The following is a 24,987-nucleotide window of genomic DNA, read 5'->3' as shown; positions in this document are numbered from 1 at the left end:
ATCAGGATCTGGTAAGGGGTTTCAAGATACATCTGAAGGGTTAAAAGATGAGTAACTGCAAAAGCAAAAAGACAAAAAAAATATTGCTGGTACATTAAATATAGTAATTTTTAGACGTGAGTGTCTATTCTTTTGAAATAATAGATAGAGCTCTTTGGGCCTCTAAAAATGAATCAAATTGAATAAACTCACTCTTTGGTTTAATTGCTCTCAGTTCAGTCTGGGTTCTCGATTTAGATTCATTTGAAGTGGTCAGAAAAGCCAAAAAGGTTGGGAAGTACAGCATCAACCACACGGATGGACGATGTGTATGGTATGGTATGAAACGTAAGAGGCCACCCACTCATATGCAGCAGCCGGCATAACAAAGTGCTATTGTTGGGTGTAAACTGCAGCTGACAACAGGGCATACTGTATCTGCTTTTGACTGTTAAGCAAGAAATGGCAATAACAGCCCCTTCACCTGCTGGACCTGTGCCTGGAAGTCCCATTTAGTAATTCATCCATGAGCAACAATGCACTTTCTTCGCTTTTAACTGGTATAAATGAATTCTGAGCAGCAGCAGGTATGGATCACACCAAGGGCACCAGATTCATTTCTGAAGTGGAGGGGCCCAAAACGTGTGTGTGTGTGTGTGTGTGTGTGTGTGTGCCCGTGTGTGCCAAATGGGTTTCGCCTGTGGGTGTAAGTGTACAATTAAGAAACATTTCACTTAGAAATAAAGTTGCAGCAGCACATCAGCTGGTCCCCTCTCATAAAGAAACTGGTGAGGAAAGGAAGGTGGGAGGGTGTTAATATAACCTTAAACAAATAAGAAATATCATGTAAGCAAATTAAATAACATCACTTATTAAGTTAATTAACACTAACACAAGAGCCGTCACAATTCCAACACCTCCTAGAACCGCCACAGGGGTCATTGTTGTTAGTACCTAATGCAACAGCGTCTGCAATCACAAACAGGTCATTTATAGAAGTTGTTAATTTTGAATAACAAGTAACATTTGACAAAACAACTTTTTAAAATTCAGTTTATGGAGTTGATTGATTTTGCAAGTTGTGCTTTATTTAATTGCAGACAGAAAAGTCAAAGAGTCAAAGTTAAATTCCTTAATAAACTGTATAAGCACCTAAAGCGTAACATAAGCTAGATTGAATGGTGAACACGTAAAAATGATTTCATCAATGTAGAGGAAGAACATGCGACAACATTTGTAACATTTTTGAATAATAGAGGGTTATTTTGTTTACGCTAATGTGAGAAAATGAACAGTACCGCAGCTTCAGCAAGGAAAGACGCATTCATGTACTCTACCCCTTTCTTTCTCTCACACACACATGCACACACAAATACACACACACCTCACTCCATAGACTTTCACGGTTGAGAGTGCGCCTTTCATGGCGAAGCCGGAATGTAAAACGGGGAGACCAGTAGCCCCTTGGACCCCCTACTTCCGGTGCCCTTGGATCACACACTCACACGGTGTTCAGTGTTGTTCCTTATCTGTGTGTGTGTGTGTGTGTGCCCTGTGATTGAGACCTACCAGTCTTGAAACTAGACTGTCCATTGACTTGTTTTTAAATTTTTTGCTCATACAGGACAGGTGACTAATTGTTTTTTGACCTGCTGTTTGAATGACCAAATTCGCTTGGGAGCTATCCGGTGAAAACCTGTGGTATTTTACTATTGAGCAGCTCCAACATGGAGGACCAGCATAAAGCTACACTGCATCTATACCGAGATATATTGGGTTGGTGCAAGAGTTTGAGATGTACACTGAAGTAACTAGATCTCTGGTTGAACTCTCACAAGACAGAAATGAGGGAAGTGAAGAAAAACCAAACAGCGGGCATCCGCCTCATACTCGGCTCTACAGGGTGCATGTGTGTGTGCGTGCGTGCGCGCATGTGTTGTACGTTTTTGTGTGTTTGTGTTGTGGGTGTTTGTGTATCCTTTCTCCAGCAGGACCCCCAGATCAAAACCGCAACCCACTCTCCCTCCCCATGCCTCTCTCTTTCTCTCTCTCTCTCTCTTTCTCCATCTCTCCACCCCCTCTCTCATTAAAAACTGCAGGCCCTGGCTTCTAATTAAATCCCACTTGAAAAGTCTTAAAGTCAGCCTCAGATTGATTCAATTTGCATTTCTGAACAGAGAACATTGCCTAAAAGGATTAATAAATTGGACGAAAAAATGCCTTCTTTCTGCGCCACGCCGTCAGAGCTTGTAAGACAACATCCAAAGCGAAATATCCCCCCTCAACAAACGTCTATCCAACATATGCTCTTGCTCTCTCTCTTGCACGTCCCTCCCAGGATGCCAGCAGAGATGGGAAGTGTGTATCAGGACAGTGTGTGTGTGTGTGTGTGTGTGCGCGCGCGCGCATGTGTGTGTGTGTGTGCATATCCTCGTCTGTGGAACAAGCGCAGAGTCCTCTGAGGCACAGTTGGGATGGAACACACGCAAACTGACTCTAGCTGTGCGTACGCGTGCATGCATGCGTGTGTGTGTGTGTGTGCGTGTCTATTTATGCCTGTGTGTGTCTGGGTATTTGTGTATGTGTGAGAGGGGCGACTTTGTTGGAGCGTGCCAGAGTGCTGAAAGTGACAAGGAGGCACAGTGGGAAAAGATCCTTGCTGTACTGTCTGTATGTGCAGAAACAGACCGCGGCGGTGGAGCCATGCCATTGGCTAGTGGACACCTACAGCAACATATTTGGAAATCCAAAAACACATTGCCAAGTAAGAGAGCCAGATTCAATTAGTGTGATAAAATGAAAAGAGCGACTAAGACATTTCAAACAGACCAAAGACTGATTGCACTGCCAAAAGAAAAGAGCAAACACTAATATGAGAATCTACATTTGCATTGACTGAATAGGTCTGTCCCGAAAATTGCACATTTACAGGCTCTTTGTATAGCTGTATTGTATGTAGTTGTGGAGCCGAGCTAACAAGACAAGAGGAAATTACCTCTGAAATTTCTTCTGATGACAGCTATCAAAGGCATTTGCAAGTTTCTTTAAATGACATGCGTGTGTTTTGAGTGCGTGGAATTGCTTTTTTGCCCGACATTGTCAGTGTGTTTCAACCCTCAAAATATTATTAAAAATTACGTCCAACTTATCTTGCTGATCTTGTCTGTAATACCTTCATCCAAAGCTTGTCTTTGCCCTGTGGTTAGTCACATGCTGGATCTCCCTCCTCGTAATTTCCATATTTTTTCTTTATAAGGTGATTTTATTGGATCAGTAAAGATCATTTTGGTAAATCTTGAAAATTACTACTTTATTACTTATTTAGCTCACTCATGAGTTTCTCTTTCATGGAATCATTTTGCAAGACACACAGAATTGTGACTACCACATTGTGTTTTGTGTGTTTAATTTGCTGTGCGTTGGTATGATTTGCAGAACAGTGGACTGTTGGATGAGACACATTGTCAGTGTTGTTATTCGCTTGTCAAGCTCGCTCGTATAATGGCTGATGGACTTTCATAGACTGCTGGTAGCTCAGTGGTTGAAGCCTTATTAATAAAAAACTAGAACCACATGGAGACCCTGACAAACAGACGGGCACACCATATACAGTAGGCACGGCTTCACTGCACAACACAGACAGAGAAACTAGAGCTGGTCCTCAAACACATCTGATTCAGGAAAAGGAAACAAATCCAAAACATTTACATAATAAAAGCAAAAAAAAATATTCCTTGAAAGGAAGCAAAATCCATTGTCATCACTGGAAGTTTTAGAGTTTAAAGAGGGCTTTGAGTGTTACTGTGCTGTGCTCAGAGGAACGCACAAAATCGTCATGATGAAATGAATGCAGGGAGAGAAAAGTGGCAGAATTAGCTGGTCCTACTTTGTATTAAACAACACTGACCCCTAGTGATATCAGGCAGGATCATCCACAAATAATTTGCATAATGCCTGTGTGCATGCAAGTGTGACTACACCTATGTCTCTGATGAGGACGATGAATACTTAAGTGTGCTACAGCCTTTCTGTATGATGTGTTTCGGTTGGTGTATATTGTGCATTTGTGCTGGTCTTTTTCATGTGTGTGTGTGTGTGTGTGCCTACTATGTGTGCAGGTTATGTGCATGTGTGTTAATTCCAACACATACGTACAATCATGAGAACACACAGATTTAAGAACAGAGTCTTTGTACAGTGCGTGTCCATGAGGTGTGTGTGTGTGTGTGTGTGTGTGTGCTTTAATAATGGTGCCTGGTGGACTGGGGCTTCCTTTGATGCAATGAAGGCCGACAGGCGTGAAACAGGTCCAATCAGGCGCGTGGGCGCTGCCAATTAACCCTTTTCACCGCGTGAAACCAAACATAATTGCCTGGGGTGCAAGGGGCCACTGGGCCATGGCCTGCCCAGCGTAGGCTGAAATGGGCATTAGCAGTGCTGCCAGGTGACCATTACACACAATTGAACAGCTGGGTGTTTCTCCAAATGACATAGTTAGACTTGCCACCCAGACATAATTGGCATGGCATTACCAAATGGGCCCTATTTCTAATTTTCACACCTCCACAATTTATCTGGAAAATCTTTAGAGATATCGTACTGTGCCAGGTTTATTACACTACTGCGGGCTTACTGTATTTCAGTGATATTTCGCTCAGATTTCACTCACTGGGAACATGGATTATGTTATGTTTGAAATATTACATTTCTCAATGCGTGATACATTTTGACGGTGCCATAATTCTGTTCACGATGTTATAAAAGTCTTAACTGAAACAAATAGTGGTTAATAAGTGAAGCTTTGTGTGCACTGATAATCAAATTTTATTCATGTTATGCTCAAGGCAAATACCCCACAATTTTAGTCAAACACCCGAAACTAGAGCACAGATGAAATGAAACTAGAGCAGCGCTCTGTGCGTCAGTAATGCTGCAATAACAATGTTTACTGAAATTTCATTCTTAGTCATTTTCTTTTAATATTCATTTGAGAAATTAATGCTCATGGTTATTAACATTCTGTGATAAAACGACTGTTTACTATTAATGAGACTTCATTTCAAATGAAAGAGCTGCATAAGAACTGAAAAACTCAGTGGCTGCACCATTCCTGTGAGCAACTCAGCTGATATAATCTTTTTAAACAAAACCACAGTATGATTTTATGCACTTTTTCTGTTCTGCTGTGTATCTAAATACATATTCACCTGATTCAATTCATATTAGAAGAACAAAACTGATTTATGTCACATCATTTGCACAAACTTCAGAAACATCTCTTCACGTGAGGATCTTGAGGGTTACAGAGGGATATAGAAGTCATCACACTATTAGAACAATAACATTTGCTCTATTGGCCAAGTATGTTTAAGCATACAAGGAATTGTATTCTGGTTTCCAGTAGCACTTGTTGTATTTACACACAGTGCCAAAAATAACAGCCAAATAACATAACAGAGGTTACAAAGGTAAGACAACATAATCATATGACTACTGCTGTATATACAGACAAGAAGATATATAGACTTTATATAAACATCAAATAGAAAACTGTGTACCATATCTATTTACACACCAAAGTGTCACTCTGCACTGCATACAGGGTGTGGGAGTGCAAGACATATTAGAATGAATATCATTATCAATATTGGTATACTGTTATTACACAGAACAGAAATGGCAGTTACACCTCAGACAGGCTATAATTGACCTTATATACACACAGTAACTACTACATATAGATTTATTTATTTATAATGTTGTGTTATTAGTAAATAATGCTAAAAACTGCAGCCTGCATAATGTTGAATCAACACCTCTCAAAAACAGAACATCATATGCTGGTAGAGTTCAGTGCAGGACAACAGTATAATAAGAGTATATTAATGTGTTGCTTGCTATTGCACAAACTGCTCTGTATATCACAGTGGATGATAGTGGATATGCTGGTGTTGCAGTGCAAAGGATACCAGATGTGGGGGTTATAAGATAGATGTAGATTTACCCTGGGGTTAAACTGAAAAAATACATTTTTTACACTTCATATATATTTTTTTTTCTCCCCCCAAGCGTGAAGTACCGCAGGTCGGCCGCCAGGGGTCGTTTTTTTGCCCTTTCTCCATCCCCCAGCTTGTCCCTCTGCCTGACTGACTGCCCAACAAGAAATGTTGGCAAAACACCCCCTCCTCATCGTGTAGAAAAAAATGGCGGACAAGCGCTAAATCCACACCAGAAACAAACACTTAGGTTACAAAGCAAGGTAAACATCCTCGGACACACCGAGCAACGTCTCCTTATCGGCTCGGCTCCGGCGCTGAGTCCTGATCTCCACCGGCTCGCCTCTGCGTGCTCACACGCTCCCGTTTTGCTAATGCTAATGTTTATAATCAGGCCAGCGAGCCACCTAGCATGCTAAGCTAGCGTCCTGGGCAGCGGGCATGTGTCTGTGTGGCCGTGCGTAGCCTAGCGTGCTGGATGTGGTGTCTGCACGGCTGCATGCGAGTCTGCGCTCCGCTCACTGCTACTTTTGTCCGGTTTACAGCCCAGAGTTACCGTCAGGGCAGGGCTAACTCCGGAGCAACACAATTAGCCATGCTGTCACGTAAAACGAGCCTCTAGCGCGCATGCAAATGTAGCACAGGAGAGGGGAGGAGAGGGGAGAGGAGGGGAGAGGAGGGGGAGTCCCATGTGTCGGCTTTGTGTTTTGAATGGAGCGCAACGAATTTGGGCAACTTGAGGCGCGATTTTTTGTCAATAAGTGGAAGCGGCGGCCCGTGTAGGTGTCGGAGGGCGACAGTAGCCGGAGGTTGGGTGTCCGACAGTCTGTGTTAGCAGCAGCAGCAGCAGCCGGAGGAGGAGGAGGAGGAGGAGGAGGAAGGTGAACCTGCGGGGCTCTCTAACACCAGTCCCCCTGTCACTTTCCCAGACGGAACAAAACGGGGAGCGGACCGCTTTAATTTGGACGCCATCCCCCTCGGCGGAGGAAAAAGGCGCACTTCTATTGAAAAGGAAATCATCCGGAGAGGAGAGACGCTGCTGAACGGTTATGAAGTTTTAAGGTAGGTTTGTTTCTGACTGAAGTTGCCCACTGCTGCTGTTTCTCTGTAGAGGTTAACGGGAGCTATTTCATAAAAAAAAAACTCGCGGTGAATCTGGAGTGTTTTTCTCGGCAGATTTAAAATCTGTGGCAGATGGTTGAGCGGTGTGTTGCTTCACTATGTCAACATGATTTCTCACCTGATTTCTCGGGGCTGTTTGAAAGAAAGCTTTTGCTCAGAGTCTCTAAATCTGACCTGAAGTGGTTTATATTGTGCCCGTGCTAAAAGCCAGACTGCAGACAGCCCCATGAAACACTTGTTCCTATTAGTTTGACCTGTTGACCTGTGTGTTGTGTCTGGGTGGTTCATGCTGGTTAGTCCAGGCTTTGGGTTACAGGAGCCACTGAGCCTGGAAACCACTGACTGAGGTCTGAGGAACTTTGTACTGATTTTGGTAATCTTTTTTTTTTTTTTTTGGAATAACAATACTGGCAAATCCAGCTTAGTGATGCTGGCACACTTTTCAGAAGCATGTTGGTTCAATTTTGAAGTGATCGTGGAGGCTGAAGTTTGTGGTGACTGAATATTTTGTCCCCTCTGTTTCTAACAATTACTGTATGAAGAAGCAAATTAAATCCATAAGTAGTACACTGCCTGCATGACCTTGGCTCTCTGTGCTGGACTTGCCTCCCATGGTGACCCCCTGCTTGGAGAGAAGGCCAGCGAGCCACAAAGACACCAAGGCCAGCTCTCTGGTTTCCTTTTGAAACACAGTACGATTTCACCTTGGGTCTGAATACTAATCACTTTAATAGGTGAAATCAGTTAATGAAAACTCTTATACTTGTCGCTAACATAATGTAAAAGTTTCCTTTTTGCCCCCACACTCATCCTACCCAAGAAAATAAATAAATGGAATAAAACCTTGTCAGAGAGCCAATTAATTGTCCATGCCTGCCCAGATTTATTGACCCTCCAGTGTTATCCATTCCCTGTCAGTCTATGATGAGTATGATTATAAAGATAAACTGTACATTAAACCACGCCCGAGGAGCGGCTGAATCAGCATACAGTAGTTAGTTACACGCTTATCAGTTTCTCTTTGATATAATCAATCAATCAATCAATGACGGGACTCTAAATCTTGTTTGAAATTTACAGCTAGAGTCGGAGGCGGATCATTGAGCCACCTCTCTAAACAAGCAGGGGAGACCGATTACTACGTTTGGACTTTCAGAACAAATGCGTGGCTCATAAGGGGGTGTAAAGGTGGAGAAATGTACTCAGTTCAAACTATGTTTAAACTGAGCGAAATATTCAATTTATGGCTTCACTTCATGTTCAGAGGGAAATATTCTCAATGTCCAGATAAGTCCGCTCCAAGCGGACGGCCATCCAATCATCTGCCTAGTATTGTTTTGCCCCTTGACAAACGCTTCCTTTGGACGACTTCCCAGGTGGTTCAGTGTAACAAACCATTCACTAAGTTCTTCCTTGTATTTGATACAGCTTTGTGTGGTTCAGCACAGCTGTAACAGAACTACTGTTTGTTGGTCTTTTTCTTGACTTCAGAGTGGAGGCCACTGTTGTGTTGTGAGCTTGGTCAGTATTGTTGGAGCATGAGGAAACCTGTGCCACAGAAAGGTAAGACTTGTTTTGTTATCCTCATTACCATAACAGTATTTAAAATATATTTGAATAAAATATAAAGAATGAAGTAAAAATCTATCTGAAGCTGGAGGTATGGCACATTTTTGTTGGAGTTCATTCCAACCAATCCTCTTGTTTTTTCCTGCGCAGTCAAATTCATATATTATGCCCTAATAGTCCTGTAATCCCAGATAATGTTTGGAGCAGTGAGTGGGGCAGGTATTGCAAGGTACTGACTGATGCGAAAATCACCTGTAGTTGAGAGCGTGCTCTGTCTCTCCTGGCTCCTCCAGCTATAGAGTGGAAAGATGCCAGAAGGATCAAGCACGCCCGGAGTGGACGGCCCTCCCGGGTGCCCTCACAGTACCAAGGTAAACAACCCACAGCAGCCAGTGATATACGAAGTAAGTGTTGGGCAATTCCAACACGAAACAGAGCCCAAGGATTTGCCTCAGCGTTGTTTCATTAATCATCAGGACAAAGGTTCTTACAAATGTTGATGATAGATTTGAAGCCTGCCTTTGTTTTGTGTTGGAGCTCACAAAACATTGCGTGTAAAATTCAACTAAAATTTACAAAAACTTCCACACAATTGCATTATGACATGAATTATTTGCTCCTCTTGTTCCTCTACAGGGCATTTCAGTTGGGAGAAGTACCTGAAAGAGACGGGTGCCAACGCTGCACCCTCGTCTTGCTTCAGACAGGTGAGCAAGACTGATGGGTGTGCTCTTGACTGTCTTTATCAAAACCCTCATCTCCTGCGATTTCTCCATTACAAAAATGTCTGCCTCCACTGCCGCTATTACGCTGCCACTCCCCAACCTAACACTTGCCCCGTTGTGACCGTCTAGAGCCTCACACCTCCACTTAATGAGTTCAAGGCAGGGATGAAGCTGGAGGCCCAGGACCCGCGAAACACCACGTCCACCTGCATCGCCACAGTGGTGGGCCTGACGGGCTCGCGACTGCGGCTCCGCTTAGACGGCTCTGACAACAAGAACGACTTCTGGCGCCTGGTGGATTCCTCGGAGATCCAGCCAATCGGCAACTGTGAGAAGAACGGAGGCATGCTGCAGCCGCCTCTCGGTGAGGACGGACACGAGTCACCATGACGGCGTCTCTTGTAGTCACGGGGGGGGGATGTTAAAGGTTTTCTGAAGAGTTCCTACTGTCTTTTCTCCTTTTTACATTTTTTTTTAGGGATTTTTCATTTTGTCCACTAGGTGTCAGACACTGACAGCACAAAATGTCAATGTGTCATGTTAATGCCTATAAATAACTTCCTGAGACAGCTTAGTAGGCCTCCTAGTGGGACGGTTCTGTCTTGAACACCCATGGGAAAAGACATAAAACCACCCTGTTGTCTGCATAGGGCTGCAGCTAACGGGTCCTTGAATTATTGGTTAATCTGCTAGTTATTTTCTCAGTTAATCGTTCGGTCTGTCAAAAAAATAGTGAAGGAAATTCTCACCGTAATTTTACAGAACCAAGGTGACCTCTTCATTTATGTTTGTTTGTTTTGTTCAACCAACAGTCCAAGACTCCAGTATATTCAATTTACTGTAGCAGGAAGTTGCAGTAAGTCACGGTTGAGAGGCTGGAGACAGAGAACGGTTGTTTGAATAATGAAACTGAAACAATAAGTTGTTGTCAGAGTAGTAGAATAATTTTCCCATCGATTGACTAATCAGTTAATCATTGCAGCTCTAATCCTTTTCCTGTGCTCCGTCAGTGTCTCCGTGTTCCTCACACAACCTCACCTTGGATCTAAAGCTGGTGTATTTATGATAATAATAATTGTCCTCTTCTTCAGGTTTCCGCCTCAATGCTTCCTCCTGGCCCATGTTTCTTCTAAAAACACTAAATGGAGCTGAGATGGCGCCTTCTCGCATCTTTCACAAGGTACCTGTATAAGGCTCACAAGCTCAGCGCGCTCTGAATAAACTAATTGCCGTCCCGTGTCAGTGAGACGATAAGCATGTTTATTTATTAGTCACAGATACTCATTTATACTAGAGGTAACCAGGGTCCTGACTGCCACAAAGGCCTTAGCTAAAATTCCGCCAGCATTTTGTTCCTTATACTTTACCTCCCCTGGTACAAACGAATGCACGGATACTCACACATGCCAAGTTAATTCCTGGCCCCTTGTTCCCCAGCAGGAGCCTCCCGCCCCGGAGCAGAACTCCTTCCAGGTAGGCATGAAGCTGGAGGCGGTGGACCGTAAAAACCCCCACTTTATCTGCCCGGCCACAGTGGGTGCACTGCGAGGCGTCGAGGTGCTGGTCACCTTTGATGGCTGGCGGGGAGCCTTTGACTACTACTGCCGCTATGACTCGCGCGACATCTTCCCTGTCGGCTGGTGCACCCTCACCGGAGACAACCTTCAGCCGCCGGGCACCAAAGGTCTGGACCTTAACAGTAGGCGGGAGGTTTTATAAAACAGGGTTTCATGTGTTGGTCATTTTTTAAAAAAATGTCTGGTCATCCGAATCTAATTATATCCTTGCATGAATGGCTCGAGAAACCCTCTCCTGGCGCAGGAGAGGCTGTGTCCAACCATTTCTGCAACTTTCCTAAACCGCTTTCCTCACACACGCTTAATGCAGCGATCGGCCAGCTGTTACAAAGGAACAAGTGTTTGAACTTCTCTCTCAAGCTCTCGTTTTTTTTTCATTCTTTACACAACAGCTCTTGTCAGAGTCTAACACTCTGAATGCCTCCCAGCAGAAACTGTTTTGCGCTGTTATCCCCATATTTAAGCAATACTGCAGCTCCCCTCTCTCTGTGGCAACCGGCTTTTTAACCTCACCTTCGATTTTGGCCAACCTGGAACAGCTATAAACCCCTTTGATTTCCGATGTGGTAACACAACACGGCGTACAAACTAGTTCTGTTTGAACATAACCTTTCTTTCTGCCTCCACTGCTGTACAGTGGAGGTAAATATCTTTGTGGTCCTTATTATAAAATTACTAAAACAACCAACAGCCATATGTCTGTCCAGAACCACTGACCCTGTTACTCTGGATAATCTACAGAACGCTCTGACCGCAGTTTTCCTTGGGTCTGTTTCTTCAGTCAGTGGATCATCCTTGTTTCCTTAGTGTTGATTTATTTTTTTTGTGCCACCGTGAGCACTACAAACAAAATTACCTTCACCTCCTCTGTATTATTGCAGAGTCGGAAAGATCAGAGATGGATATATCACAGCAAAACATGCTAAACCAAATCTGTCTTGACTGGATTCAACTAGAGTAGATGAGGAAAATGCTTTTTTTTTTTTTTTTTTTTTGCAGTTTGTCTGAACTGAACTCTAAACACTCATGTTCCACCCACACAGGTGTTCTCACACCTGATTGCATATCTCCTCAGAGCAGTGGAGAAGTGGACATAATGTGCTCGATTGTCGTGTCCCTCTCCAGTTACAGCCTGCACTTGAGACCTCACAAAACTTAAGGTCCAATCAGTATGGTTACCTTAAAATGCTTGTGTGGGTGTGCAGCACCTTTAACAAACTAGGGTTTTTAAAATTAGATCTGTTACTCTACACGGTGGACTATGTTCTGTTACTATGTAATATATAGTCATATTGCATCTGTCACACCCAAACTGTAATATTTAAATCATATACATCGATTTGACTTAACACATCCATGACTCAAGGAGAAATTAACTTCATAACCTTCATAAGGGTGCTGTTTATTCCGGGTCTATGTGTGGGGTTGCATTACTCCGTAAAGATGCTGCTTTTAGTTTGTCCACCCACTGAGTTTTCTCATTCACGCCGATAGAATCTGAGATCCGTTTGTACAGCAAGTCCAATGCATTACGAGCACTTTGTGGTAAAAGGCTGCATATTTTACAACGACACAGAGTAGCGTTTTTATTTTTTACTCAGCTTTGCTTTTAGATGCAAGAACTGTTGCTCATTAGCGCCAGAATGGTGAGCAGATTTCATCATCATAATCTACCAGAGTTATGCTATTAGTTTCTATGGCGTTTGTGCGTTCGGCTGTTGCATCACAGTCTGAAGTGTGAGCGGGTTCATCATCTGCCTGAAGGCATCATTAGCAGCAGCTGATCAAGTCATCAACATGAGTTTGCTATTTTTATTTCCCTGATAGTGTAGAATCTGTCTGCAGACAACATGTTCTTTTGAACTGTTTGACTCCCAACATCCAGTCCACTTTGTAAATCGTTAAGTCAGGCATGCCTGTGGTATTGTATGTGAACGATGCGCCGCAGTACATAGTTTTATTGGTTTTCCATTTAGCGAACAAGAAATTTTCCAGAAGTTGTAGCCATGCTTACTTTCTGAACATGAGAACGAAGAGCTGGGAGCCAGAGTAAGCAATTTCTTAAACAAGAAGCATAAAAGGAAGACGCGGATACGAGGTTATCATCCTTAAAGTCAGCAGTACCCCTGTTAAAATCCACAGTTTGTGAGGGAGTGGAAAAGGAAGGAGGGAAGTGGGGAGGCAGGACATGTCTTTGTAGCCTGCTAGTGTTTTATGAAGGCCTGGCACTCACCCAGTTGGCAGGGTCAGGCCATGACGTGGTTGAAACGAGCCCGGGTGCCCCTCCACAGGCCTCTCGTTGGCACCCCGGCTAACGGTCTGATTAGACACCTCGGAGAGGATTGAGTTAAGGGGGGGACAGAAACAAAGAGAAAAGACAGACCTATGCTGTGAAAGGTGGATTGTTTATGTTGTCAGCAGTGGTGGGAGGAGAGAAAAAGAGAAGGGAGGAAAAAGAGAAAAGGAGGAGCAACACGGAGAAAGAGTGGTGGAGGAGGAGAGGGCAGGAAGAGAGGGTGAATCTGAGGACAGCTGTGCAGACAACTACACACTTTTTGACTTTCGTTTGGGCAAGAGAGGTGAGTAAAGATGAATGGAGTTACAGAAAGCAGTGGCAGTGATAGATTAAAAGCTTTTGAGAAGTTATCTCCCTGTAATATGAGGCTGGCAGTGGTGGCTTTGTGAACTCAATGAACTCCGTGCACTCAGGGGAGAGGAAAAAAAAAAAAGAAAGGTTCGCTTGTTACGTGTTTGTTTGGCTATATTCACGAGCACTGCCACTGATCAATGAACACATGACCTGGAGCTGTTTAAACCTTTTAAACGTATCTAAGACCTGTCCAGTCTGTGGAGGATCAATCAGGTGTCTTGTTTTTTTTTCCGTTTCACAGTGATTCCCCCTTTGAAAATTAGCTGTAGCCTGCAGACTGGGCTTTGCATTGATTGCTGTGCCCATGTGAAAGTGGGTTGAATAAATGCAGCCCCACAGGCCAAGACCTGTGTTAATGAACGTGGCCGCTCCTCTCGTAAACCTGTCCTGGGTTGATCCAGGATGAATACCAGTGCATTTTACCTTGTGCACTGTGTGTGTGTAGGCTTGCAGGTGCATGTGAAGCCAGCTTTCCTGACTATACCGTGGGTTTTTTTTTTTTTTTTTCCCCTGTGTGGTTGTTTTCATGCACACATTCTTGAAGTTTTGCCAGCTGTGTTGGCTTATACAAAGTACACTGCTTATTTGGTTGTTTTTATATATATAAAAAAAGAAACACTGGCCCTGCTCTTAATGATTTTACCATGTGCATGTTGCCTCGTTGGTTTCTGAGGTACTTCACATCAAGAAAGGGAGGCTGTGTGTTCATGGGTGGGAGTGTGAGAGATAAATTTCAAGTGTCCCACAGCTGTCAGCATTTTACTTCTTTATTAGGTTTTATTCCTCTGGTTTTTTTTTTAAGATGTTCACACATTTCTTCTTTTTACTCTAGCCAACAGGGACTCGAAGGTAGACCAGAAGAAAATCATTTTTGATCACCTACCTCTGTTTTTTCTTTCAAAACAGCTCCTTTGCCTCTTGCCATCTTTCAGTTCTTGTTTTATCCTCTGCTTCATCTTCATCTTTTGTTGGTTGTTATGGATCACAGTTTATGCAGGTTATGCCTGTTTGTTTGATTTTACAATACACTACTGGTACATAGTTGTCCACCATATACCTACTTATAATGACACACGCACTATCTTACTTTTAGTGTTATCTGGCTATGTAAATGGGTCGGCTTTATTTTTAGGTTTACGTTTTAAGATGTCAGTCCCAGGGATTATCCACCACAATAAATTGGAAGCGAACATTGGTTGTTGTCCTTAAAAAAAAAAAAAAAAAAAAAGGAAAAATTGCCTTAAAAAGCAAACAGAAGCATTCCTGTTAATTGGATCGGAAGACCTGGCTGTGAGCCTTTTTCACAGGAACTACTTTCCACCTAATAAATAGTCCAAAAGAAAACAGTTTTTGTGGATTATCCAGAGTAATGGGAACCATATCTGAGAGGACATGTGGCTGTTGATTGCTTGAGTTTTGCGTAACACAAACATTCCATTCTCATCATTTGTGTTGACAAATTTCTCTAAAACCTCGGCAAAAAAACATTGAATTTAATGTATGATTAAATGCTATTAGGGATGTTGGAAAGTAGGTTTTTTTGTAATGTGACTGAACTTTTAATATTGCATTACAATTAGTGTGCTGATCTCTTACCGTGAGAGCTCATACAGTGACTAATCTGACTACTAAGCACAGATTTATGTAGTGAATTTTAGTTTTAGTGTACAAGTTCATATGCAGAAAAAAAGCCTTCTAGTTCATTGAAAGGTTAACATTCACAGAATGAGCAGTCTCATGAAGTGAATCAGCGCATACACCTCTTGATGCAACCTCTCACCCTTTTTTTTTCTCTCTCTCTACCTGCTCACACTCTCGTCGTGAAGCACACTACAGTCTGAGAGACGTAGTGTGTCCTCAGGCTTATAACTGAGGAAGGAGGTTCAAGTGAGCAAAACTATTTCACTGCTCAGAACGTTTGACCTTCTCTGCCGTTGTGCTGCTGCGAGAAGCTCGGGCGCAGGTGTTCCAGACAGTCTGGATTTAGCTCTACCCTAAACAAACTCAAGGATTTTTGATTTCTGAAATGTTTGGCGCTACATAGTGTGAAAAATGGAGTGGTACTTCTTGTTGTTGAGCACAGCACAGGTGAGTGGTGGTAATACCTGATGAGCCGATTGTGCCGAGAGTGTGTAATGTGCGTGTGTGTGACACATCTTTCTTTTTGGTTGGCTTGCAGTTATAGTCAAACAGGGACATTGAAGCAAGGGTCGTATCTTTTTGGATGTGTGTGCAGTCGTTGGGTACATTACTGCTCTGTGTTAGTTCAGATTTCAGAATGAATACTTTGATGAAAAAATATTTTTATAAACTCAGCTACTCTGACTGTGTAAACAAGTGTTACATTTCTGTGTAACTTGTGTGATTAAAGTCTGGAGCCATAAAGCAGAATTTTTGCTTTTGTGCACAGCTTTTCACTCCACCCTCTCTTTTGTGTATCTGTCTGTCTTTGCCCATGCAGTAGTGTTGCCTAAGACCATTGGGGCTTTGACAGACGGGAGTGTGGAGAGCCCAGCTATGCACCCCACACCCACGGTGGGCAGACCTCCAGGTCAGAGAGGACGCAAGCCAGGCCGCAGGAAAACCAAGGTGACGGCGCCCTGGAGTCAGAAGGGCTCCGTGTTGGGACCACAGAGCATTCAGCCAGGAAAAGGCCTGGAGCCCATCAAGGTCCCCAAGAAACGAGGGCCCAAGCCTGGCAGTAAGGTAGGCACGAACTGGTTCAGAAAGAGACTTTCTCATTTACAGCATCAAGTTATTTCACAAGCCTTGGAGCATGTTGACATTTTTGACCTCAGGGAGCATTATCGTTGTAGACTATCACAGCATAAAGAATTAGCCACACATGACTCCTTCTATTTTGCTCTTTGTTTGCAGCTGGGCTGGGCAAAGAGAGCTGGCTGGCTGGAAGATGCCATGGCTGGCCCAGGGCGGCCAGTGACAGGTCCGGGGCGAACCCGAGGAAGACTGCCTGCCAACTGGGCGCAGAGGATAGCTCTGCAGCAAGCACAGACTCAGGCAGAACCTATCAAGATCCCAAAGAAAAGAGGGCCCAAGCCTGGCAGCAAGGTAGCATTCCAGTACACGAGCATAGATACAGCTGCCATTTAACCACAGAATATCACATTTTAGCATTTGGCTGCATGAGAAGGTAACTCATTGGATATACTTTGTAGAGCACATGATACAGTTCTCTCCCTCTTTACTTGGACAAGCCGTTTAGTCCCAGAATAAAATGAAACATAACAATTGTTTTGATGCTACATCTGTTGGTAAGCTTGTCATATTTATGTCCCCTCTGCTGCATCCCGCTCTCGTCTATGTTGTTACAAGATTTCTGTCCAGTTAGTTAGGACAAAACCAAAAGAGAGTATGTTTCAAAATACTCAGCAAATCCAACAATGGCCCATCATTCAACATTTTGGTTGTTTCTTGGGTTAGAATTTCTAAATGAATGCCATCCTGTTTGTTGATGTTTTTCTAATTAGGCAAATTGAGCTGGTTTCCATTTCAAAGGCCCCAACAGTTAGAAAAGCATAGTGGTTGTCCACAACAAATGTTGGCAGCATCCGGTTGGCAAAGCTGGTAGCTGAACTCACCAGGTCCCAATAATGTACTGAAGAGGGATGAAAGGAAGTACTTGGCAGAGTCATGCATTTTCCGTTTGATCTTTGTTTTGTTTTCTGATGTTACATCATGTTACCGAAAGGTGCTTTGTTGTATGAGTCATAATAGAGAAATATTAACTGTACAGCATAAGTATAACCTAACAGCTACATTTGATGCTATATTATGAACTGCTCCCACCAGATGTACGAATGGTAGTGAACCAGTTAAGAGACAAATGCTGTAAAATGTCCGAATGTGTGTGTTTGCATCCAGAGAAAACCGCGCGTGGTTCCTAATCCAGTCCCCACGTCTCCCACCAGCAGCACCCCAGAGCCTGACACCAGCACCGTGCCTCTGGACAACGCCACCATCCCCAACTCTGCACTACAGGCTCCCACAGGTACACGACACGTCCACAGACCTGAACATATACCTTTCTGAGAGTGTGTAAGACTATGGCTCAAGCTGGCATGCACATGCTGTCACACACACACACATACACACACACACAAGCATTAAATAAGTCATACAGTCTTTAATACCGACTCCTCTGCTTGTTGTTTTTCACCCCAGTTTGTGTGTACCTAAACAAGTATGGCAAGGTGGGACCCCATTTGGACCAGCGGCGTATCCAGCAGCTCCCGGACCACTTTGGGCCAGGCAGGGCCTCATCGGTGCTTCAGCAGTGTGTTCAGGCTTGCGTGGACTCTGCCCACAACCAAGGCACAGTCTTCTCCTGCCTCAAGTCTGGACAAGGAGGCGAAGTTATTTCAGGTGGGAATTAGTCTTAAAAGGAATCAGATGTCTCTCCCTGTGTCACTCTTGTCCTCGTCCGATTTTACTTTATTATTTATTATTTAGCATCCCTTTATTCAGTTATCTTCGATTAGCAGAATGTTGCGCTTTCGTCAACAGTCATATGGAGCATTTATTTTCAAAAAGCCTTTATTTCAGAGTGAGGATCTTGCCTTGTTATGTGTAAATTCTGTTGCGATTGTGACATTTGTAATTGACTATTCTGCCAATTATTCCATCAATTAATCAAGTCAAGATATCAGATAAAAAATTCTTGTGATTTATTAGAGAGCAATAGTAAATAGACAAAAGAGGAAATAAGGCATGTCTCCTAAAATGGAAAGTCAACATTTGCATTGCTTAAATTGCATAGAATACAGTATAATCTGTGAAAACTAAACCCGTTTAAGGGGCATATTAAATTCTGGGTTTTAAGAAATCTTTTTGCTAAAGCACTGCTGATGCAGGTGCAGCTTGTAGAGGGAGGAGGGCTGGTTTTTCTGAGCCAGCAGCTCGCCTTACATGAATTTGCCAAATTTTTAGACGTGTGGCAATCCAAGCAAAACAGTTTACTGACAGCTTTCCGCTTGTTTGTAACAATTTGCTATTAGCCGAGCTAGAGCACTGTGCTTGAAACGAGGTGGCAGTGGATAAGAGACTGCCGGCAGAGCAGACTGAAATATCACTTTTCTACATGCTCATGCTTGTTGAGCAGGTGCATTGATAAAGTATTACATTTTTTACTCAAAAAGGTTTATTGCATTTCCAGTAATGAGCACAGTTGTCGTCAACTCATGTAACTCATCTCTCCTGGTTCACTGAGTGTCTCCACCGTGGCCAGCAGTTGAGTTCCTCGAGTTTCTTGAGGGACCCATAACAAAGCTCACTTTCACATCAGTGACCATGCTGCTTTTACTCATTTTCTCTGTGTCAAAAAGGCGGCTCACTTCATTGAACAGTATTTGATGCTCTGTCCTTTGCCCCTGTCGGTCCTGTCTAGCGTACTTTGATCAGCAGCAGCACACCCTGACCCTGCCCACCGTCAGCAGCGTCACCTACGTCCTCCGCTTCCTGGAAAAACTCTGCCACAACCTTCACTGCGATCCCCTGTTCGGCAGCCAGCCCGTAGCCAGAGGAGGCCTGCACTACGACAGTCACACATACACTGCAGGTCAGTGCCGCTGTTCTCTCGCTGCATGCTCACATGCACATCTACACCGTGATGATATTTGGTGAATGTAAATGCCGTATTTAATTTACAGCAGCCATTGTCCTTATTGATGATGTTTACATACTGTTGAATTTGACAGATATATAAGAATAAAACAGTGCTATGTACTACATTTTATTTAGATTCTACTCAACTAAACTTTAGCACCTACGTATTGGTCCTTTCATTGTGTTATTTTGTTCTTTAGGACATAAAAACACCATACAGCAAAAGCAAATCTGTCTGCCCCAATCTTACGGAGATGTTGGCAGTAACCTTCTAATAAATAGATCTTGTAAACACTCCAGGGAGCTGCACCATGTCCGTCTCCTGAGTATCTGTACAGTAATGTTTTACAACTTCAAATTCCATATCTTGAGTGTAGATGTCTTGGGAACAAGATAAATCAGACATAAAATAAATCGTGTTGGCTACCAGCTGTACAGCCATTTATTTATTTATTAGAGAACTGACAACAAGGTTCTTTATTGGGGTAGAATAAAAGAAGCTGCATGAAATATGCTGTGCCATCGCCATGGTAATTGTTGTGAATGCGGTAGATCAACTCCTATCATTTGTCCTGCAAGTCAAAACCTTCTTGTGTGATCATGGGTGGGTTAAACTACTACAATGGAGGAGGCTTAGTGGTTTCCTGGTGATGCCATTTTAGTCTCTGAAACTCCGTTTTCTACACCATCCATATCACGTCTAACAGTAACTGTTGATCTATTTCCCCGTATTTCCTGGTTTTAGAGAGGAGAAGTTTCGGAGACAGCCTGACGACAGGGCCGGGCCGAGGCAACAAGCGGTTCCTTCAGGACTACAACAGTCCTCTGCCTCAGAAATTAGCCAAAATCTCCCGGCACTCCACTGATGGTGTGTTACTTTTGTGATTTTCTTTTTTCTTTTTTTGTTCTTTTTATGCATCCTGTGTCTCACTCCTGAATCTGAAATTATAAAAGTGTGATTTCTGCTTTTGAAAATGAATAAATTTTTCTTTATACTTCATTTATGAATAAAAGAAAGAATCGGAAATACACTTAAATCATAGGATTCCACTGATTAAAACAAGCCCTCCACTCATGCGTGTCGTATTTGTTTATATAATCAGTGGCTCTAAGCTCTAATGCTGCGCCACATTTTATGTGAGACATTTAATTGTAATAATTGACCACTCTGAGTTGTCCAGTAAATTCTTATAGTCCTATAAAAGGAGGCAGTAAAGCAGAAGAAGCTCTTGCCTCAGGAGTGAGTGGTATTAGGTTCAGGGGCAGGAGGTTAATCATTTAATCATCTTTCAATTTCCTTAGATTTTAATTAAGTTAATGGAATATTTGAAGAGATTTATGTAACGGAGCAATATCCCCTTTCACGTTTTACAGAACGCCAGAACACACTCAAATCACTGTGGTACTTTCTGAGGGCTACGGGCAAATCACTGTGAAATATATCATGAGAATGGCATGAGCAGAGTAGCATTTTAATCAGTGTATATTTATCTTTGTTTTTGGCTGGTGGCCCCTTTTGTCATTTTGGTAATGTTTGTGTATCTATGAGCGTATTTTGTCTCACTGGTGAGTCCTCTGTGTCCTCAGGTGAGTCCTTCATGGAGAACAGTGTTGCTGTATCGGAGCACTTAAAGAAGAGCCCCCTCTCTCCAAACTCCACAGTACAAACTCCAGGCCTGAGGTCTCCCTCCAAGCTGCTGCATCATAACAACTCTACAGGTAAGAACAAGACACAGATACGGGACACTGTGGCAGTCTGCTTTCGCTTAACACGTAGCGATTTTAATGCTCTTATGGCCTATCAAACAAAAAAAAACACAGCGCTGTCTTTAAAAAAATGCAAGGGACTGCAGTGCTGCAGGTGTGTTCTATCAGGTAACAATGAGACAATGAAATACAATCCAAGAGTGAATAAAAAATGAGTTTGAAGGCTCATCAGACACCAATACACTGCACAGCAATTTGTAATCCTCTGACGCTGAGGATCGTGAGGTAATCTGTAGAAATACAGTGTTCATGTTACACTGTAGTCTACCGGGATTGTGTACATATTTAATTAGCCAGCATGATGACCCCGAATGTTTTTTCGCTGGAGCCCTTAGCGGTCAACTTCTAATGCAACACTGGAAAGGCCCCAATTATTTTTGTATTGCCCAAAATCACAGATCATTTTGCCTCAAGGGACTTTACAGTCTGTGCAATACACAACACCCTTTGGCCTTAGATCCTCGATTCAAATAAGGAAAAACTCGCCCCCCAAAAAGCCTTTTTAACAGGAAAAAATGGAAGCTACCATAAGAAGAGCAACAGAAGTGGGACCCTCTCCCAGGACGGACGGATGCGCAATAGACGTTGCTTGTGCAAAACAGACCCAACACAATTACAGTATGAACAAATTGAATTTGTGATACATGTTGATCTCCTCATCGCCGTGGAGACCGAGAAGAGGACGGGTCACAGAAAGAGAGCAAGAAAGAAAGAGCTTGAAGGGGGGGGGGGGAAGAGGAACTCGCACAGCTTGAAGGCTTATGGGAACATAGACAAAAACAGAGGGTTGAAGAAATGCAGCGGTTATTAGAGGTCATAGTTTATTCCCGTCAACAGGGCAGTTGGTAAGATTGAGAAGAGAGTGGACTTAACTACTGAAATGAGGGTCAAATTTAGCAAATACTCAGATGTATACAAATGTAGTGGTAACAGTAACGTTACAGTGTTTCTGAGCATATAGTAACATTAGCTTCATGTCAGTGGTGTTCTGGCACACTGGGACTGGATGAAGGTAACAGGTGTGAGGCCTGAACTAATGGAAGAATAGTACGAATTAAAAGTTAAGACGAAGTAGTGACTTTTAAGGTTGGACTTTAAGGCGTCAGTGGTCTGATGACAGCAGGGAGGTTATTCCAGAGGCCCTGCAGCCAGCTGACTTCTTTTTAACTCTGCGTACAGATAGGAGTCATGTATTGTGAGAGCGGGGAGCACCTTAAGCTATCTTAAGCACCTCAAAGTCTGATCTGACAAGAACAGGGAGCCAGTGGAGTGAAGCTGACATCGGCGTAATTAATCAGACTTTCTGGTTTTAGTTCAGATTCCAGCAGCAGCATTCTGGACAATTTGAAGACTTTTGGTGCTAATAAGCGGCAGACCAGACAGCAAAACATTACAACGATGAAGTCTGGATAAAACAAAGGCGTGAAGTTAGATCTCTGTATCAGCCATGGGCGGGAAAGATCTAATTCCATCTTTTACATAAGTAGAAATCGTCCTCCACAAAAGAATGAGGGGGTTGTGTTTTTCCATGCAGTGCTGTTGTCGGTCGTTAGCGCGGCCAAACACCTCAGAATCAGAAGAATCACACTGAAAGAACTGTTTCAACCAGAACACTTTTTAAGACACTGGGAAAATGCAGGCAGATGAAATATCCACTCAGTGACCATCTTCGTGGATTTAGTTTGTGCTTTTGCCCCCTCAGGCTCTGGCAGTTTCCGGGAGAGCCCGAGGCCCAGCGGTCAGGACCCCAACCTGTGGACAGTGGAGGATGTCATGCAATATATCCGAGATATCGACCCAGTGCTGGCCCCGCATGCTGACCTTTTCAGAAAACATGTACGTAGTCTCTCATAGTGCTTAAAATAACTATATTCTGCATTTGAAAACATGAACTTGAGCGTTTTTTCCTCTGTAAACATTTTTTTAGATAACACTAGACATCAGACAACAGAACAAAAAAAAAAAACAGTTCTTTCAATTTTCCCTCCTTCCCTCTGCTGCAGGAGATTGATGGCAAAGCACTCCTGTTGCTGCGGAGCGACATGATGATGAAGTACATGGGCTTGAAGCTCGGCCCGGCTCTCAAACTCACCTTCCACATCGACAAGCTCAAACGGGCTTGAGGGGGGGGTCAGCCGAGCAGCCGCAGCCTTCCAAAGGACTAAACTCCAGCACCACCTCCCTGCTCTAGGATCAGTATATATCATGCACTGCTTATTGGACATATTCTGACCATTTACTTGTAGCAACTTCCATCAGACCGCCACGTCTGGTATTACATACACCCTGTACTGACCTCATCCAATGAGGAATGTTTATTTTGTGTAGCACAATCCAGCCCTAAGGCAGCATGGGATACGTAGGTTCACCCACTCGTCCGTCATATGTTTTGCATTTCAGTATAACTTGAAGAGTCATATGTGGCCATTTTAACTGTAAAGGCTTTTTTGGCCTGCTTTTATTACGTTACATTTATTCTGTACATTTCATATTTTCTACTTCATGGATATATGGACTCGTATGTTTGCCTTTTTCAGCGGTTTGTGTGGGACATCCTAAAAGAAAGAAAACCCTAAAGGAAGACAAGAAAACACTACATTCATCCCTATACTTGGGAATGCTTCTGATTAACGTCTCTGTTTGAGGCACGATTTTTCAACTACAACAATGTTAATTATGGGAAGAAAAACATGTTTTATGAAAAACACTTTATTCTGAAAGTACTGCCATGAGGAAATCTTTCTTTTCTCTTTCTCTGGATGTTGTTTACAATGCCTTGTCTTGTCTTTGTTATTTGTACTTTTTTAATTTTTTATACTATATTATTAGAGTTCCTACATGGAGAGCCCTATCATACTTAACATTGTTCAATAAATATATAATAATTCATTTGTTGCTTAATTTCTTTCTGTGCTTTTTTTTTTTTTTTACGTCGACCTTTAAAGCCTTCATCTGTGAGAGCATCTTGTTTACACGCTCGTTTTTACGCTCAGTGGCTACATAAATTACTTTGCTCACTTATTATTTGAATGAGAACAACATATTGTCCCTTTTAATTTTCCTGACCTTTTCATATAGACTCATTACATGAAGTGCGCACAAAGGTTAGTTTGACAAATCTGACATTTTGAGGCCATTTACAGAAGTTCACCAACAGAAGGCAGCACAGCCCTGTCTTACCTTTCTGCAGTCATGTCTCCTTGGCGTTTCTCCTTGGGACTCACTGACATCCACTACCATGGGTGGCCATAGCTCCATCTGGTAGACTCCGCATGATGATCTCACTGATATGTTTTTTACAGCATGTAAGATTTCTTTATAGGTTTGTTAGTATTGTGCTGTTCCATTTACAGCTTTTCTCCTGCCACGCTCTGTGGTTATCTAATTTACTTTCCATTATTTAAAGACCCTCTGTTTCATGATAATGTGGGCCTATTGTTCATGCTGTTTCTGGTAAATATTGCTGTCATTGTTTCTGTCAGCACATGAGTGGGCTATTAGGCTTGTGGGCGAAAAATGACTTGTCAACTGGAGCAACATAGCACAAGACAAGAAAATCTAACCACATCCTCCCAGTGAAAACAGGAAAACAGCATGTAGGGTTGAAAACAGTGACCAAACCCACTGATTCTAACTGACATTGATGAGTATGAATGCATGTCTCTGTGTGTGAGCATATGACACATGCACACAATCTGTGCTGTGTTTGTGTGTTATGCTCAGGCACATGTGACAAGCTCAGAGCTCGTGGCTGATGGCCTGTGCTTGTTGATGTGTAATAGTAGCCAAAGTGTTGTGCATGAATCCAGTGCTATTTATAGAAATAGCAGCTCCTTGTGCTTCATATTGTGTTTGTGAAGGTTGTGAAGCAGGTTTTTGCTTGCGCTCCTAACACCACAGTGGGATTTTTATCTGGTGTCATTCCTGTTTGGCTGATAGCAGGCACATTTCTTTATGCTTAAGGTGAGTATTCAACATCT

At 42.9% G+C, this 24,987-nt stretch overlaps 1 protein-coding gene across 4 annotated transcripts; it reads left to right on the top strand.

Moving 5' to 3' along the window:
* Nucleotides 1-6,187: 6,187 nt before the first annotated feature.
* On the top strand, nt 6,188-23,853 carry LOC139205617 (polycomb protein SCMH1-like). Of its 4 annotated transcripts, none has more exons than XM_070835887.1 (17): nt 6,188-6,238; nt 6,905-7,037; nt 8,589-8,660; nt 8,960-9,037; nt 9,303-9,373; nt 9,521-9,755; nt 10,483-10,571; nt 10,832-11,075; nt 16,080-16,324; nt 16,496-16,687; nt 17,501-17,627; nt 17,801-18,001; nt 19,023-19,193; nt 19,986-20,108; nt 20,828-20,959; nt 22,710-22,843; nt 23,011-23,853. In XM_070835887.1, the coding sequence occupies exons 3-17, from the start codon at nt 8,636-8,638 to the stop codon at nt 23,128-23,130; spliced, it is 2,187 nt and encodes a 728-aa protein (XP_070691988.1). In that variant the 5' UTR covers nt 6,188-6,238; nt 6,905-7,037; nt 8,589-8,635; the 3' UTR covers nt 23,131-23,853. The 4 variants fall into 4 exon arrangements, with proteins under 4 accessions (XP_070691988.1, XP_070691985.1, XP_070691987.1 ...); XM_070835884.1 differs by having other exon boundaries at nt 10,832-11,090; XM_070835886.1 differs by having other exon boundaries at nt 10,829-11,075.
* Nucleotides 23,854-24,987: the final 1,134 nt, after the last annotated feature.

The sequence above is a fragment of the Pempheris klunzingeri genome, chromosome 8 (genome assembly GCF_042242105.1).
Source record: "Pempheris klunzingeri isolate RE-2024b chromosome 8, fPemKlu1.hap1, whole genome shotgun sequence".
In the NCBI taxonomy this organism is placed as follows: Eukaryota; Metazoa; Chordata; class Actinopteri; order Acropomatiformes; family Pempheridae; genus Pempheris; species Pempheris klunzingeri.
Note: the sequence above shows the minus strand (reverse complement) of the source record. Positions and strands in the feature narration are given on the sequence as shown.